The 15,788-nt window shown below is 40.8% G+C and overlaps 1 protein-coding gene across 1 annotated transcript; it reads right to left on the reverse strand.

The window, feature by feature from the left end:
- Positions 1-831: 831 nt before the first annotated feature.
- Positions 832-4,865, reverse strand: LOC126272891 (putative beta-carotene-binding protein). Its single transcript, XM_049976147.1, has 6 exons — positions 4,770-4,865; positions 3,726-3,836; positions 2,879-3,029; positions 2,574-2,713; positions 2,139-2,291; positions 832-1,092 (listed from the first exon to the last, which is right to left on the reverse strand). Exons 1-6 carry the CDS (start codon positions 4,828-4,830, stop codon positions 893-895), a joined length of 816 nt encoding a protein of 271 aa, XP_049832104.1. The 5' UTR covers positions 4,831-4,865; the 3' UTR covers positions 832-892.
- Between the last annotated feature and the right edge of the window lie 10,923 nt (positions 4,866-15,788).

Genomic DNA, 15,788 nt, shown 5'->3' on the forward strand with positions numbered 1-15,788 from the left:
ACTGAGAATTTCATTAAATGAATCTTTAATGATAAAATTATTTCACTTTTGAATGGCTTCTCATCTGGAGATCTAAGCATTTCAACTTTTTGTAGTTCGACCCCAGTTCTGTTGCTTATGTGTCAAAGAGCTTAAATAGTCGACCTAGCCATCCGCTTTCATGGTACTAAGAGATTTGGTTTAGTGATTAATACAAATGATTTATATCAGTCCAGCCATCATGACGTAAGCTTGCAATACTTCCTGTGAATCTGTTAAAGGATGTTTCCTAATTTTTCTGAGCCAGTTAGGACCGATTATCTCGACAGATAAGTGAGGTCTTTCGTTCCTTCAGTTGACTGATGCGCTCAGCACGCTGATATTAATGAAGTTCTACCAAATGGCTCTCAACATGTTTCTTGAGCAGTAGCTTGATTTTCTTAAGTGATAGGTAATGCACTGTAACGCGGTGAACAAACGATTGTGGTAACAGGTTAAGCACTATACGGTTGCGTGTTCTTTGTAGTGAATATATTTTGAGGAATCATCATTTAAGAAAGTTGTTTGACGGATTTGATAATTTATGCGACAACAATCATATATTTTACTTACACAATAAAGACTTTTTACTCTATTCATTGTTACAATCATGTATTTGAACATTGCCGTCTAGCTGAAATTCAGTAACTAACCAGGCTAAACTTCAACTTGTCGCACTGCTACTGCAAATAAAAAGGTATCCTGTCATAGTGGTGTTAATGTAATCAGCATAATGAGAAGGGGATTTGATTAAGTATTTTGTTCTTAGATACTGATGTCATTTCACAACTTTTAATAATCTAACTACAGAACTTCTAGTAAAATCCTTTATTCACACAAATAATATTTATATAAATAACAAATTAGCCAACGTTTACTTAAAATTGAGGAAAAATGAATTCTTTGTAATAGTATTCTCGCTCTCCGGGAAGAGCTTGTTGTACGGAACGGTGTCGAAGACGTACTGCGCCTGCTGCTTGTACACCTGCTCCATCCAGTCCTCCATGGGGCCAAGCATCTCGCGCTCCACGATGGGCGACGTCATCGTGTTGATCAGGGCGTTGCCTGCCGCCTCTGAAAGTGTGTGGGTAGTCTGCTTTTAGTGTGTGTAAGGAGATCAGTTACCGTGATTACTTACAAACAGCCGAGTCCCTAGTATTCTAAGGTATGCACGGAAACAAAAGGAGAGAACAAAGTATATACAAGCAGAGAAAAAGTTACAAATAAATAGTTCAGCTACTCCAAAGAACAGTTCACACTAACTGGTGTTAAAAAGAGAATTAATGATTTAGATAATGATGATGTTTGGCTTTGTAGGGCGCTCAACTGTGCGGTTATCAGTATCGGTACAAAGTATATACAAGCAGAGAAAAAGTTACAAATAAATAGTTTAGCTACTCCAAAGAACAGTTCACACTAACTGGTGTCAAAAAGAGAATTAATGATTTAGATAATGATGATGTTTGGCTTTGTAGGGCGCTCAACTGTGCGGTTATCAGTATCGGTACAAATTCCCAAACTTTCCTCAGCCCAATCTAGCACTTACATGAATGATGATTAAATGAAGTTGACAACACAAATACTCAGTCATCTAGAGGTCAATGAAAATCCCTGACCGCGTGGGGAATCGAACCCGGGATAATAATTTAGAATATGTTAACTCTGTATCTTGTATTTCATTCCCAAGTAGATGTAGTTCGTTGAGTTATAATGGAAGGCAACATATCAGCAACGAAATCTTGTAACTTGTAACATGATTAACTGAGAACGTCACCTTGTAACCTGTATGTCCAATGAGACTTGTGTGTGAAATAGGCGATAGTAATTGTCACAAGTTAACATAGTTGTGAAATTATGCATTCATAGCTGACAATTAATGATATTAAAGGAAGATAAAGCAATATAATGCAAGTAAGTATTACTTCACTTTCCGATATTCATCGCGTTTCTTGCATGGAATATAGGGTTGGTACAAACCCCTGAGGTTTAATATCAAATACTCTCCCTTCACAGTTGATGATACATGATTGAAGGATTTTACAGAGATATGTAAGTAGCAGCTCGTTGAGATATCAGTTGCCATTAGAAAACCAAATCGTAAGTGTGCGTGTGTGACATACCAAGAGGAGGGAAGCCTCCGAAAAGTCCAGTGAGCTCGTAGGAAGTCTTCCCGTACGTGTACTTCGTCTTGGCGGAGTCCAGTTTCAGGTAAGTATCACCGTTGCTTCGAGTGACAGGGTGTCCCTTGTAAGTTACGTCTGCTGTAGAGTCGACTGAAAGGGAGAAGAAACAATCCGTAATAAACGGGTGTCACTTGTGAGGCAAGAATTTACAATTACAATTAACTGCATCATTCTGAAACGACATGACTGAATCTTGCAGTTACGAGTAAAGTCCTTTTTTAACACTGGAAGAAAAGCTATACATTAAATTTTACTTTGAACTACATGATTTTAGTTTTCATCTCCCTTTTCTTAAAAGCCTATAGCTTATTAGCACATGCATGTACTCCTAGAAACCAAACGTCCAGTTATTGTTAACCACGTGATACTTACTCATTGTAAGTTTGAATCGACCATTGCCTCTCATAGGAATGCCCTTAATAACTTCCTCGTCGAGAGTGTAGATTCCTTCCATCACCAAGGCACCAGGGGTGTGCGTAACAACATGAATGGTATGATTGTCCACGTCCACTCTGGCAAAAAAGGAACTAATTTTTAGAAAACTGATAAAGGGGAATTTATCGCGAGTGCCACATCAGATTTTAAAACTGTAAATTTCGTGATTAGTAAATACTTAGTAGTAGTGTCTTAGTAGTAACCCTGACTTAGATTCTTAACGTAACAGTATCGGTACTCACTGTAAGTTATCGAGGACGCTGTTTGCGTGACCAGTCATGACGATATCGTCCAGCTTGAACCTGAGCTTGAGGATGGGCGAGTCTGCTTTCAGAATCAGCGGTGGGATCTGGGTCAGTGGATCGATGGGCTTCGCCCCGATGCTTGGGAGACCTGTAGACGAGACGATGTGTCAGTAGCTTTAAACGGTTGTAATAAACCATGGCATCATTTTCAGGGAATCTCACAAAACGGACTAAGTATTGCAGGCCACAAAGATCTGTAACACGAGATAGAAGGGTAACGTTAACGCAAAAGCTAAGGTCCATTTGCGATGTACGTTGAGACAAATTTCTGCTACGCAGTAATCACTACGAGACATAAGATGTGACGACCAGTTTCAGTAACCATATTATTGGAGAATTCCCCAGCAGGACTTTTGAAGATAGCCGTTTAGCGTGGATGTGTTTCTAAGTTTGTAAGTCACTCTTTTACATTATCTTCTTCTTTTTGTTCAAATATATTTCCCATTGTTCTACATATTACCTTCCCCATAGAATTAGTGGATTCTAGTTAAAATCTACGCTAAAATTTGGGTTCCAGTACTTAGAGACTGATTTCGGGGAACACCTCACTTCAAGTCTGAGAGTAAGGCTGAAATAATTTAAATTTGCTTCAGAGAATGACATAAATCAGAGTAAACATAATTTTTGGTAAATTCGTTTTTCGTCTGTTCATATTCATAAATTAGCCCTTCCCCATCTTCCCTCGGAAGTCTGGAGCGTAATGCCGTTTACAAGACTGTACTGACGTTGAGAAGTGCCTGACGTTTAGCTGCACTGTGTGGTGAGGTCTGATGTTAGTACTTACCGCCTGCCAGGAGGGAGAGCGCCGACTGCAGGGCGTTCCGGCGGCAGGTCACGACGTCAGGCTCGTTACTGGGACACGTCCTCACTCCCAGGCCGCTGGGGGACGGGTCATCTGAGGGACAAACACCAGAACAAGGTATTACTTATAGTGGAGTTTACCGCGAACATTAACACACGTTGTCTTTGTGCTGAAACCAGTATTTATAATTAGTTGTTAAGAATGTGCGTAATTTCCGTAAGAGAACTCTCATCATCTTCAGATAGGAGACGATTATTCGTAAACCATGTTTAAATAATTGTACTCTGTAGTTTCAGTAAGGTCAACCTCAAATGGTGTGCCTTAGTGACAACTTGTATTTGTAACTGCTTATACTTAACACAGACAAGGTGAGTAGTATAAAATTAATTAAAAGCACGGAGCTGAAGTAGAGGTGCTAGGTTCATTAATTTAAGTACCAAAGTGATAATCACCCTGTACATCTTTGCATTAATCCAACGAATAGCGATCTCGCCTGAATGTAGATACTAAACATCACTCCCTAGTTTATTTATCTAGGAAATTTTCTTTAGACTATATTTGATAGTGGATGTCCTGAACTTTTAGTGATGAAGAAAAACGAAATGAAGAAAGGTCTTTAATTGTGACTAATGCAGAGAAAAGAAAAATGCCTTCTCATCAGTTAATGATCACGTTTGTTATTCTCTCTAGTGCGTCAGCAGGATATTATTGAAAACAGCGCCTTTCCTACCTCTTCACTTGATATCCACTTGCATTGATGTTTCCGAAAGTGAGTGGAGGTCTTAGGAGCTTATTTAGGAGTCTTTAGTTGTCTTCTATCGTTTTTGCTCATTCGTACATTAGTTTCCAATGTTATTTGGAAAAGTAACTGCGTGAACAGGAATAGAACATGCAGAGGAATAATCTGTTTTTGCTCCAAGATCAAATACAGATTTCTAACACTTACAGAGAACTAGAATGGCGAGAAAGATGTTGGATTATCTGTTAAGAACCACAGAGGCTAGACAGGCTTGAGCGCCGGCTTACCGCCAATTCGTGCGTCGACTGCAGCGACGACGAGCAAGGCGAAAACGGCGGCGAGCTGCATGGTGGCTGCGTGCTGCCAGAGCTGCCGAGAGCTCGCCGTCCGGCGTTTATATAGGGGTTCGCTCCGCACTTGCTGCTCCCTCCACGTCCCTCTGCGAAGACGACGGTACTTCGTAGTGCCGACGCCGTCTGTAGTTGCGTAACATGTTGCACTACGTGAAGTCGGTCCTGGGGCACAAACCAAGGATGCCGAGGTACGAAGTCTACAAATGTCGCTCCTTTTCCTAGAACTCGTAGACATCCAGCATAACTTAGGGTAATTTTTCCTACTATTGAAACTACATCTCAATGCTGAGACCCGAGACAAAATCGGTATTCCACTAACTAACCCCAAGGTACACTGCATAAGTTTTGTAGAATAAGGACTCAGTAGTTAGAGCCGAATGCCTTAAATACACCAAGACTCGACATTACCATGAAGTATTGCACTACTAGGGCTGAGAATTTCATGATGGGTCATACGTTCCTTAAAAATGTATAAATGTTTGTTATTACAAACAATTAATTACTGTAATTTATGAAGTTGTTTTTACGCCAATGTGGCCTTTTCTCCCTGAAACCGTATTTTTTGGTAAATAAATGCTTCTAATCATTATATCCTATACCGGCCGGAGTGGCCAAGCGGTTCTAGGCGCTACAGTCTGGAACCGCGCGACCGTTACGGTCGCAGGTTCGCATCCTGCCTCTGGCATGGATGTGTGTGATGTCCTTAGGTTAGTTAGGTTTAAGTAGTTCTAAGTTCTAGGGGACTGATGACCTCGGAAGTTAAGTCCCGTAGTGCTCAGAGTCATTTGAACCATCATTGCATTCTTCGTCTTTCAACAAGTAAAGAATTTTTGTTGCCACTCTTACTTTTCTCTGAATTTCGCATCTCATTTTCTTTATTGGAAAACAGGGCCGGTGGCAAGGGAGGGGGGGGGGGGCGGTCTACGGAGGCTATACCCTCCCCACCCCCCACACCATTGGAGTATCATATTACACTGGCGAAGATGACATCAGAAATAAGCGACTATATCACTCGAACAGATTCAATTATTTTGTATAGTTATGTAGCAATATAGATTGCAATGTATTTGAAATATATATTAACAAAAGAATAAGAGTGGCAAATAGCTTACTATCTAACCCGGTAAGTATAATTTAACGTAACATGGGCGTCTTATTATTTATTAATACACATTCTTTTACCCTGAACTCCAAAACAGTTACCAAAAACTACTTTAAGCAAAACCACATTTAACCAGTTTGTCGGTGGAATACCCCAACCCTCCTTTTTTTAAGCGATATTCCATTCCCCCAAACCCCATCCCCACGCCCCACCACCTGCTAGGAAATCATAGATATCTACCATCCTCCAATGTTTCGTCTGAATTCACGTAATGGACTTTATATTTATGCGACAGTGAGTTTGTGTAGTCTACAGTTATTCTGTTAACAGTTAGTTACTTAAACTATTCTAGACGTGAGACTGCTAACAATTGTCTCATTTTGCTATTCAGTCTTGTTGAAATCGGAAGTGTGTGCAGCATCGTTACAAAAACGCCTAAAGTGAAGCGAAGTGTTCAAGGAACATTTCAACAGGTCGCTACTCAGCATGGTTTCGAGTGATAGTAAAATTCAGCATTGTAAAATGTGCGATTTATGAGTGAGTGCGCTAACGTTCTCTAGCATTTGGAGATAGAAAAAGAGAAACGTGTAGTACCACGGAAAAACACCATAGCAAATGCTTGGAATAAAATTCCGCCAATCTCATTCACTATTCTGTAAAGAACTTTGTACGTGTTTCTATTGCGGTGACATTCCCTTAAGTAAAATGAATCATCCAAAATTTCGTGAACTACTATAGAAATACTAAGGAGAATATCTTCCTAATTTTCCCGCACTAAGAGAAGACTGTGTCAGACGAAGCTACAAAACAAAAAAACACTGTAAGTTATCAGACGTAGGGTTGCAAATAAAAAGGAACACCTGCATCAGCTGATGAAACCACAGAAGGTAGTCCAGACGGAAAGTTTCTGATAAACATTAAACTGCTAAAGAAATTGGTTTTTTACAGTCAGCAAACTGTTCGACAGCTATGTGAGTACACAGGAAATTTGAATAAAAATTGCTTCATTCACAAGTTTTCGTGTCTTACTATATTACACGATATATTTCGGACGCCATGTGTCCATCCACACGTGAAAATCGTCTGATACCTGATTTACGTTTGCTCTTCAGTGAGCTGAAACGCTACAACTTAACTGGTGAAATCTCCGATCCACTAAAGGCTTTAGTACCGCAAAATCGTAAACTTGTGCATGTGACTTTTTTAGCTCACGCCTTATACATAGGTGCAGTTGAGATTTATAGTAGATTCAGTGATGTAGACAAATTTATTCAGAGTGTCAAGAACGTATTTTTTAACTATTACTGCCAAACGATCAATGTTTCGAAAATCATAATTGATTCATTAGGTGAAAGTGAACCCACTTCAGCAGGACAGGCCCAAAAATTCAGAAATTTCCGACAAAATTTCGAATGTAAAATAAAATTTTTGGTTTATTCCTGCTGTCATATAAGCGCTTTGGCCATCAGAAGAGCCGGCAGAGAAGCACATAAAACAAGTGAGAAGAACTGTAAATAAGATGGAAGTTGTTTGTGGTTAAGCTAGAAAAGAAGTGTCTAGGAAAGTCAAGGTGTTACAAGAAAAACATAAGTTATAATAAATTGTGTTCCATATCAGTGACTGTGTTAGGTGAAAAATTCACTCTCAGTAATTTAGATTTACACTCAAACAATATTGTCGTTTTCAGTATGCTCCTGTTGTGTCCTTGGAACAGAAAGAAGATTTTCAAAATACAAGGCTCAATGTGCTGACAACAGGCAGTCTTACTTGAAAACTTACACAAAGTATTCGTTGTATATTTATAACTCAGAGCTAACAAACTGATGCACAAATGACGATAAAGAAAATACATCATACGTTACCTATGTCCTCATAAAGTTAATTAAGATCCTTAATTTAGCTTGCTTCTCATGTGCACGCTATTCGGAACTAAAGAGTTCATTATCATAACCCGTCTTACTAATTTCTTTTACAATAAAAATTTTACGTAATTTGTTATTGATAGGTCGTATTTTTTATATGCTTCCGTAAGCTTCCGCACCGAGCGAGGTGGCGCAGTGCTTAGCACACTGGACTCGCATTCTGGAGGACGACGGTTCAATCCCGTCTCCGGCCATCCTGATTTAGGTTTTCCTTGAGTTCCGTAAATCGTTTCAGGCAAATGCAGGGATGGTTCCTTTGAAAGGGCACGGCCGATTTCCTTCCCAATCCTTCCCTAAACCGAGCTTGCGCTCTGTCTCTAATGACCTCGTTGTCGACGGGACGTTAAACACTAACCACCACCACCACCGCAAGCTTCCGTGGCTAAAATCAACTGGCGTACGACTTATCTGAGTATCGTACTGCGTCTTAACGTGTGTAGGTTTTACATAATGAAGCGGTAGGACACTCATAATATTTTAATTTCATGTTTGTTATGTTATGTTATTTTTGGTCATAACGTCCGATATTCATCTCTATTCAATAAGGCAACAACAAATGTAACAACATAGAGTATTAAATATTTGTTAGCAAAGGCTTCAAGTGAAAGATTGATTAATCATTCTCGCTTTCTAGTTTGTCTCACACACTTTATTGTTGCCAAATGATTTAGATCAACCTTACCCTAAGTTTATACGGTTAGCACATTTCAGTGTCCGTTTTTTAACTTTTAAACAATTTCGTAGAATTGAGATAATAGTTGTATTTAATCGATTCAGTTCTCGCAAATCCAAAAGTAGTGTATTTTAAATACCTGAAATAAATTCAGTATGTTTGCGCCACGGTTCTGAATGATCTTACCAAATCAGAACTACATTATTACCTATGAACAGCTGCACTTCAAATGAGGTCGTTTAGCAGTTTTTCGTGTCAGTACCTTCCGCCTGCGGTCATTTCGAGATTTCCTTTCTTTTCTAAGATTTGAATTCTGAAAAAAATAAAAAATTTCAGGGCAGCAAAGTGACTTCTTCCCTTTATAGAAACGATTGTTCGTGGGCCAAGTGGTGGCTACAAACTGTTGTAAGGAAAGTACAGAGGAAACGTCATGGATATTGCTCGATAATTGTCGTAGCGGATCAACTGCCTGTTAAGATTAGTCATAAGCATCCCCAATGTGAGCGTCCACACCCTATTGACAAAACGCGGACCTCTAACACTAGACCTGGTTATAAAGCAGAACGTCTGGAGCAGACGACAGTGGAGTACAACACTGGGTCCATTCTGTGCTTTGCTGGGAAAAGTACTCTGATTTCTGTAAAAAGCTCTGTGCTTTGTGAAATGTACAGTACACAAAGGAAAGACTGGAGTTGAGTTTCTGATGGATGCTGAGATTGATACAGACGACGTGTAAGCTTCTGTGGGGCAGGGATGCAGCAGAAAATTTAAAAGTAACCGTACTGTCGTGTACTATTTGGCACGGGGACATCTTGGTTGGACACCAGGCCAATATTCTTAACTTCGGACTGCTTCAGAAGCCTAGAACATAATCTCAGTTCGAATATAATAAACTAGACTGAGAGACTTACGTCCACGAACAAGCATGGTTTTAGAATGCATCGCTCGTGCGAATCTCAGCTTGCACTTTCCTCACATGATATACTGAAAGCTAAGGATGAAGGGCAACAGGGATATTCCACATTTCTAGATTTCCGGAAAGCAATTGAGACGGTGCCACATTGCAAGCTGTTAACGAAGGCACCTGCGTATGGAATACGTTCACAGAAATGTGGGAGACTCGAAGACTTATTAAATAATAGGACAAAGTATGTTGCCCTCGAGTCACAGCTGTAGCACTCTATATACATAAATTATTTGGCTGACAGGGTTGTTTGCGCTGATGATGCCGTGGTGTACGGAAAAGTGTCGAAGTAGAGTGACTGTGGGAAGATACAAGACGACTTAGCCCAAATTTCCGGTTGGTGTGATGAATGACAGCTGGCGCGAAATGTTGATAAAAGTAAGTTCATGCGTATGAGTAGGAAGATCAAAGCGTTAATGTTCGGTCTCAGTATTGCCAGAGTCCTGATTGACACAGTTAAGTCATTTAAATATCTGGGCGTAACGTTGAAAAGCGATATGAGGTGGAATGAGTATGTAAGAACTGTGGTAGGGAAGACAAATGGTCGACCTCGGTTTATTGGGAGAATTTTAGGAAAGGATGGTTTACCTGTAAAGAATCCCGCATATAGGATGCTTGTGCGACCTGTTCTTGGGTACTTAGGGATCAGTACCGCGTCGGATTAAAGACAATTGGGAGGCGGCCTGCTAGATTTGTTACCGGTAGGTTAGAACAACGCGTTACGGAGATGCTTCGGGAACGCAAATGGGAATCGCTAGAGGGATGGCGACGTTCTTTTCGAGAAACGGTATTGAGAAAATTGAGCGAACGGCATTTGGAGCTAACTCCCGAACGATTCTATTGCCGCTAACATACACTGTGCGGAAGTACCACGAATATAAGAGACAAGAGATTAGGGCTCATATGGAGGCATAGCGGCAGTCGTTTCCCTCGCTCTATTTGCGAGTGGAACAGAAAAGCAAATGACAAGTACAGGTACCCTACGCCACGCACCATCGTGTGGCTTGCGGCGTAGATACAGATCTACATCGGGAGGCTATGTAAACGAGCGCCAGGTTAGACCGATATTGCCAGTTCCGTTGCGTCGACGGTGGAGTGAGGATAGTAAGTCGTCCAGACGAATGTCTACACGACACATTCTCCATGAGACTTTGAGGTAGTACGTAGAGCGTGTGGTTGTTGCAAAAGGCAGAGAGTTATTCCTCACCACCATTACCTATTTATAGCTCGTCCCTGACCCTCAATAAACAGCGTTCTCCACTGGGAACACATTTGGCAGCTGGTGGCCCAACTTCCTCAGTACCGATTCTGTTTATGGTAGGACAGAGTCGAACTACCATAGCATGAGGATTAATATTAGAGTACCTAGTTTGTCTGCCATATTAGTTCGATATCTACTCTTTCGAGCAAACGTAAATGTCACAGAGTTCAACTTCACTGTCTCCCTGAACAACAATTCATTCAGTTTTTGGATATTTGATACTTTGTACTTCTTACAGAGTTCATGACCGGAAGAGACAACTCGTTTTGTGTACCAGATCGTGCGACGTATAATTAGTTGAGAGGAGAATATTTCCGAAGCGATGAGTTTGTAGAGTCAAACCACAATTGTACTGTATCATACCGTACATACGTTCTAATACTTATTGAGATATTATTGGAAAGTTGGCTTAAATATTTAGTGATGTACGACACGTAAAAGTAACAGATGAGATCAGTGAAACACACAAATTTATGGGTATCACAATTTGTACTGATGAGAAATGGAATGGCCAAATATGTCCAATCCTATGCAAGGCAGGTGACAATATTCGGTTCATTGGCAGATCACCGGGAAGATGCAGTCAGTCTACAGAGGAGACTGCGTACAAATCACTTATACGTCATATATTAGAATACAAATCCTCACATGAGATACGACCAGCATATGAAATTGATGGTATAGAATAAAGGTCGCAGAGCTTTAAGGTATCAAATAACGGTTTACTGGACCGCTTGCGCTAGGTTCCGACAGTTCTGAAACTGCCTTCATCAGAGCGGGTAATGGACCTTTCTACATAACAAGTTGATGGAGTGCGTTGAATAAAGCTAAACGGTTCTTTTCGTATGAGGCCCTCACTTTACGAACACAAACAATCACAAGTGGTGTCTTAAGAATAAAGCACTGTAGTATTTGAGGTGCGACATAGGACAAATTTAACATGTCGAAACCTAGCTCAGTATTTACAATAAACCTTTATCTGCAAATGGCTCTTCAAGTTTACTGACGTATGTTGGTGAATTTACAACTTTTGTAAAGTCACGGGTTTGCTTGACTTATGGAAGAGTGACATCGAGTGCTGAAAAGCGTGAAGTGGCAAACGCTTGAGACAGAAGCCCGTTATCCCGGAAGACTCTGCTTTCGCCGGCCGCTGTGCCCGAGTGGCTTTTAGATACTTCAGCCCGGAACCGTGCTGCTCCTACGGTCGCAGGCTCAGATGGATGTGCGTGATGTCCTTAGGTTAGCTAGGTTTAAGTAGTTCTAAGTCTAGGGGACTGATGATCTCAGAGCCTTTTTTTTTTTTTTTTGCCAAGCTCCTTATGTGATTTGGAATGGAAGATATCCCACTATGTAGCACAATGATAAGTACTCTCTGCCATGAACTTCGTTGTGGTTTACAGAGTATTCATGCAGATGAATCTGTAGATTTACATGCAGATATCATTAGTGCGCTGCGGCTGTTACCTATAGCACCACTAGACATCTCCCTTACGAACACTAGGTGGTTTCGCAAGAGGGCCCGTGCTCTGTGGACACGTGAACGCTGCCGTCTCGTGTTTTTCCACCAGCATCAATCACGTGTACAGAAGGACGAAGCATACTGAAGGATCCCACAATCTACTAGGTTAAGTGCTCGCGCCAACATTTCAGAAAATATTTTTCAAAGCGTACAAGCCAACGGTACAGGGCGGTGTTATATTAGCTTTTAGTTTAGTAGTCATTACACTATATGTTAATGTAAATGTTAAAAAAACACATTATTGGTATTTTATTGTGTACAATGTGAACTCGAATTCTATCACCCACTATCTCGGAGGTTGTTCAGGGATATTTCTAGTTATTTTGGAAAAAGCGGCACATTTTCTGCAATAGTTCGTTACACAATAACGCCATTTCTTTTCATTTGTTCACCTTGTTTACTTTGTTGTTAGAATTGGATTAGTACATACCGAGGGTGGGAAGAAAAACATATCTATGAAAAAAATTATATCATTCTGTTACGGTCCCCAAGGTGTCACGAACACATAATAAACAGGAACTAAAAACTAAATTTCATGAACATCATGCATATTTAGAGAGAACACGACTGAGTCAGAATTACAGTTGTCTTTAACGCATCAAATCTTATGAAATATGTAGAGGTGTGTGGAGGCTGTTACTCTAGGATCTTTCTGATCACTGATGAACACACAATCAGCAGCATTATCCCTTGTCTTCCAGTAACAATAATATTACGTTCAGTTCAGTAAGTAAAGAGCGGCAACTAAATGGATGTTCGATTTGAGTGACAAAGTGAACCTTTCCCAAAGCATGTGAAATTCAGGTTGTGACGGTGTTATAACGAGACGGAATTATCTTTCCGAAATGTAGATTTTTTGTGGTCCCTACAAGGCTTGCTGTTACGACAATAATATCAGAAGAATGAATGGAACCGTTTGCAATATACTCGTAAGTGGTCTCTCAGTGTCAAACTCTGCTGTTCATTTCGACCTGACCTATAGTGATCTCCGCATACGTAGTTGGTTCTACTTCCAGTGGTCGTGACACGGAAAGATGCTTTGCTAAGCGGAAAAGCTGGGAGGCACCAAATTTACTGTTCCAGAGCACCATCAAATATAGGTGAAGCCTTACTCTGAAGCATGAGTACCACTTGAAGAAACATATTCGTCGATCAGAGTCGGCTAGCGCTATTTTCCTTTCCCGCATTCGGGTCAGTCAAACAGTTGATGAATATGGATGGTCAGTAATTGTTTCATCAGGTTGCTACAGTAGTGAGTGTGCGAAACTTTTAACTTACATAGAAAAAAAGCGTGCAGAGAGGTTACGTGCGATAATATTCCCAACCTCATTTATCGTATTTCTCAAGGATTAGCGGCTATGAGTGCATCATGAGAACTTTTAACGCGACACGGAATTCTTTGTGGTGTACGAAATTTGCGATATTTTTATGACGAAACAAGTTGTTGACGATGAAATACATGACTAGTAGACAGTAATTATCATTTGCAGACGGGTTGAAGATTTCATTTGTACTAATACTCAGCTTATCACTTTTATCACTTTCTGGGACAGCTGGGCCCAACAGCCTCATATAGAATTCCGACGGCGGAACTCTGTAGGGCCTAAAACTAAAAGACAAGACTCGAGTGAGCGACAGTGAACCTCTGTTTGTCCTTGACGTATCTAGATTGAGCAGATAGTCTCTAATGATGGTATAACGGCCACCGTGACTGAATTTCTGCAACCTAGGCTCCGAACAAACAGTGAAAAAGAGGGCTATTAAAATCCACAATGCGTACAGTGACTCAAGCGTTAGTGATCACATCGTCTCGTTGATGCATTTAATTCCACATAAAGAATCTTTTAGGTTTCCAAATGTAGGCAGTGGCCAGTGCATCCTGGCGCGACAGCCGCCGGCTGAGTTAGCGGTGCACGAACCTCGCTGTGCTGACGGTTCTCTGCCAGCACCGGCCGTGGCGGCAGCAGCCCGCAGCGCGGCGTGACGGCGGTTGCGTGGTGGGGAGCCAGCTCTGCGCCCTCCAACGCCAAGCGTAATACATTGACCCCAGCCAGTAAACTGACAAACTTCAAACAGTCCGCCAAGCATCCAAATGCCGCACACAGTGATAGACACATAAAAACATAGCTTCATTAAATCCACTTCAAAATTTCGGAGGCTGCTTACAGGGTACTTGATAAAAAATAAAAATTAAATTTTGGAGCAGTGGAATTATGAGCGTACAATTATGAAGTGCTTTTATGCCACTGAGCACTTAACAAGAGGACAAGGATAAGGTCATATTACTGTGCGGCAGTGAGTTCTGATTTAAGGTATAAAACCCTATAAAACTTAATAAATAAATAAAAAGTGGCGTACCATGAGCGAAATATGCGAAAGGAACTGAAATCGAGAAATATTTTGTGCCTATACAAACAAACAAATTACTTCAGTTTCTGAAAAAACTGAATGATGTACTAAAGAAAAATTGCTTCACCAAATGTGCATGTTAATAAAGCGTTAGTCCAGCTGTCTCAATTACTGGAATAGGTATTGGACTTTGCACATAATGACAGAGTGTTGGAATCTCAACACTCTGCTGGGGAGAGATACGGCGACATCGCTGACCAAGGTAAGGCTTGCCGAGCACGAAGACAAATAGTAGACCCTTTCGCCGTGCGTGAGCGGCATTATCTTGCTGCAACCCAGTGTAGTTTGTAATGAAGGGCTACAAAATGGGAATTACAATATTGACAACGTACCGTTGTGCTATAAGTATGCTGCAGATGGTAAAGAGATACGTCCTGCCACGAGACAGAGGCACTCCTCGTTGTCGGACCGCGTCAGGTTGGTATTCGTCCGCTGTTTGCGGCGCCGGCTGACGCTTCTTCGCGGGCTATCGAGGCACTATTGGAAGCGGCACTCATCACTTACACCGTCCCCAGTAGAAATATCACAAAAACTATCAAAGTGGTATTTGAAAAAACATTTAATTTAGAAGTATACGTGAACATTAACCGCTCAGGCGATATGTAATTTTCTGTCATGTGTATTATTATTATTACTATGATATAAAATTCTTTTGAGTGCAAAGAATAAAAAAGATGTACTATGACAATAATGGATGACGAAAAGGGAAAAGGGAACATATTTTGTCATCTTTTACCCGCTATCACTCTCTCTCTCTCTCTCTTCCCTGTCTTCTATGCGACATCTTGGCGAGTGCTGTTGAATGTAAGCATTATTGTACTTGTAATCAGATAAGATATTACTTTCATGCTATTATTAGCTTTTAATTGTGATAGGTGAGCCCTATCTCATCTCCGCTTCCTTTGAACATCAGTAATTCACGTTATTTTCAGTGCAACAATTGCAGCCGCCGTTGCAGCCACAGCCGCCAATACGTGACAATTTTAATTTATGAAAGTAGAGGAACCGAATTATTCGCCTGCTTCAATCATAATACACATTTTTTCCACAGTCGCCAGCCGCTCCATCGGGAGACATAGCTTTAAGATTTTTATTTTCAGTTT

This window comes from Schistocerca gregaria, chromosome 5 (assembly GCF_023897955.1).
Source record: "Schistocerca gregaria isolate iqSchGreg1 chromosome 5, iqSchGreg1.2, whole genome shotgun sequence".
Classification (NCBI taxonomy): domain Eukaryota; kingdom Metazoa; phylum Arthropoda; class Insecta; order Orthoptera; family Acrididae; genus Schistocerca; species Schistocerca gregaria.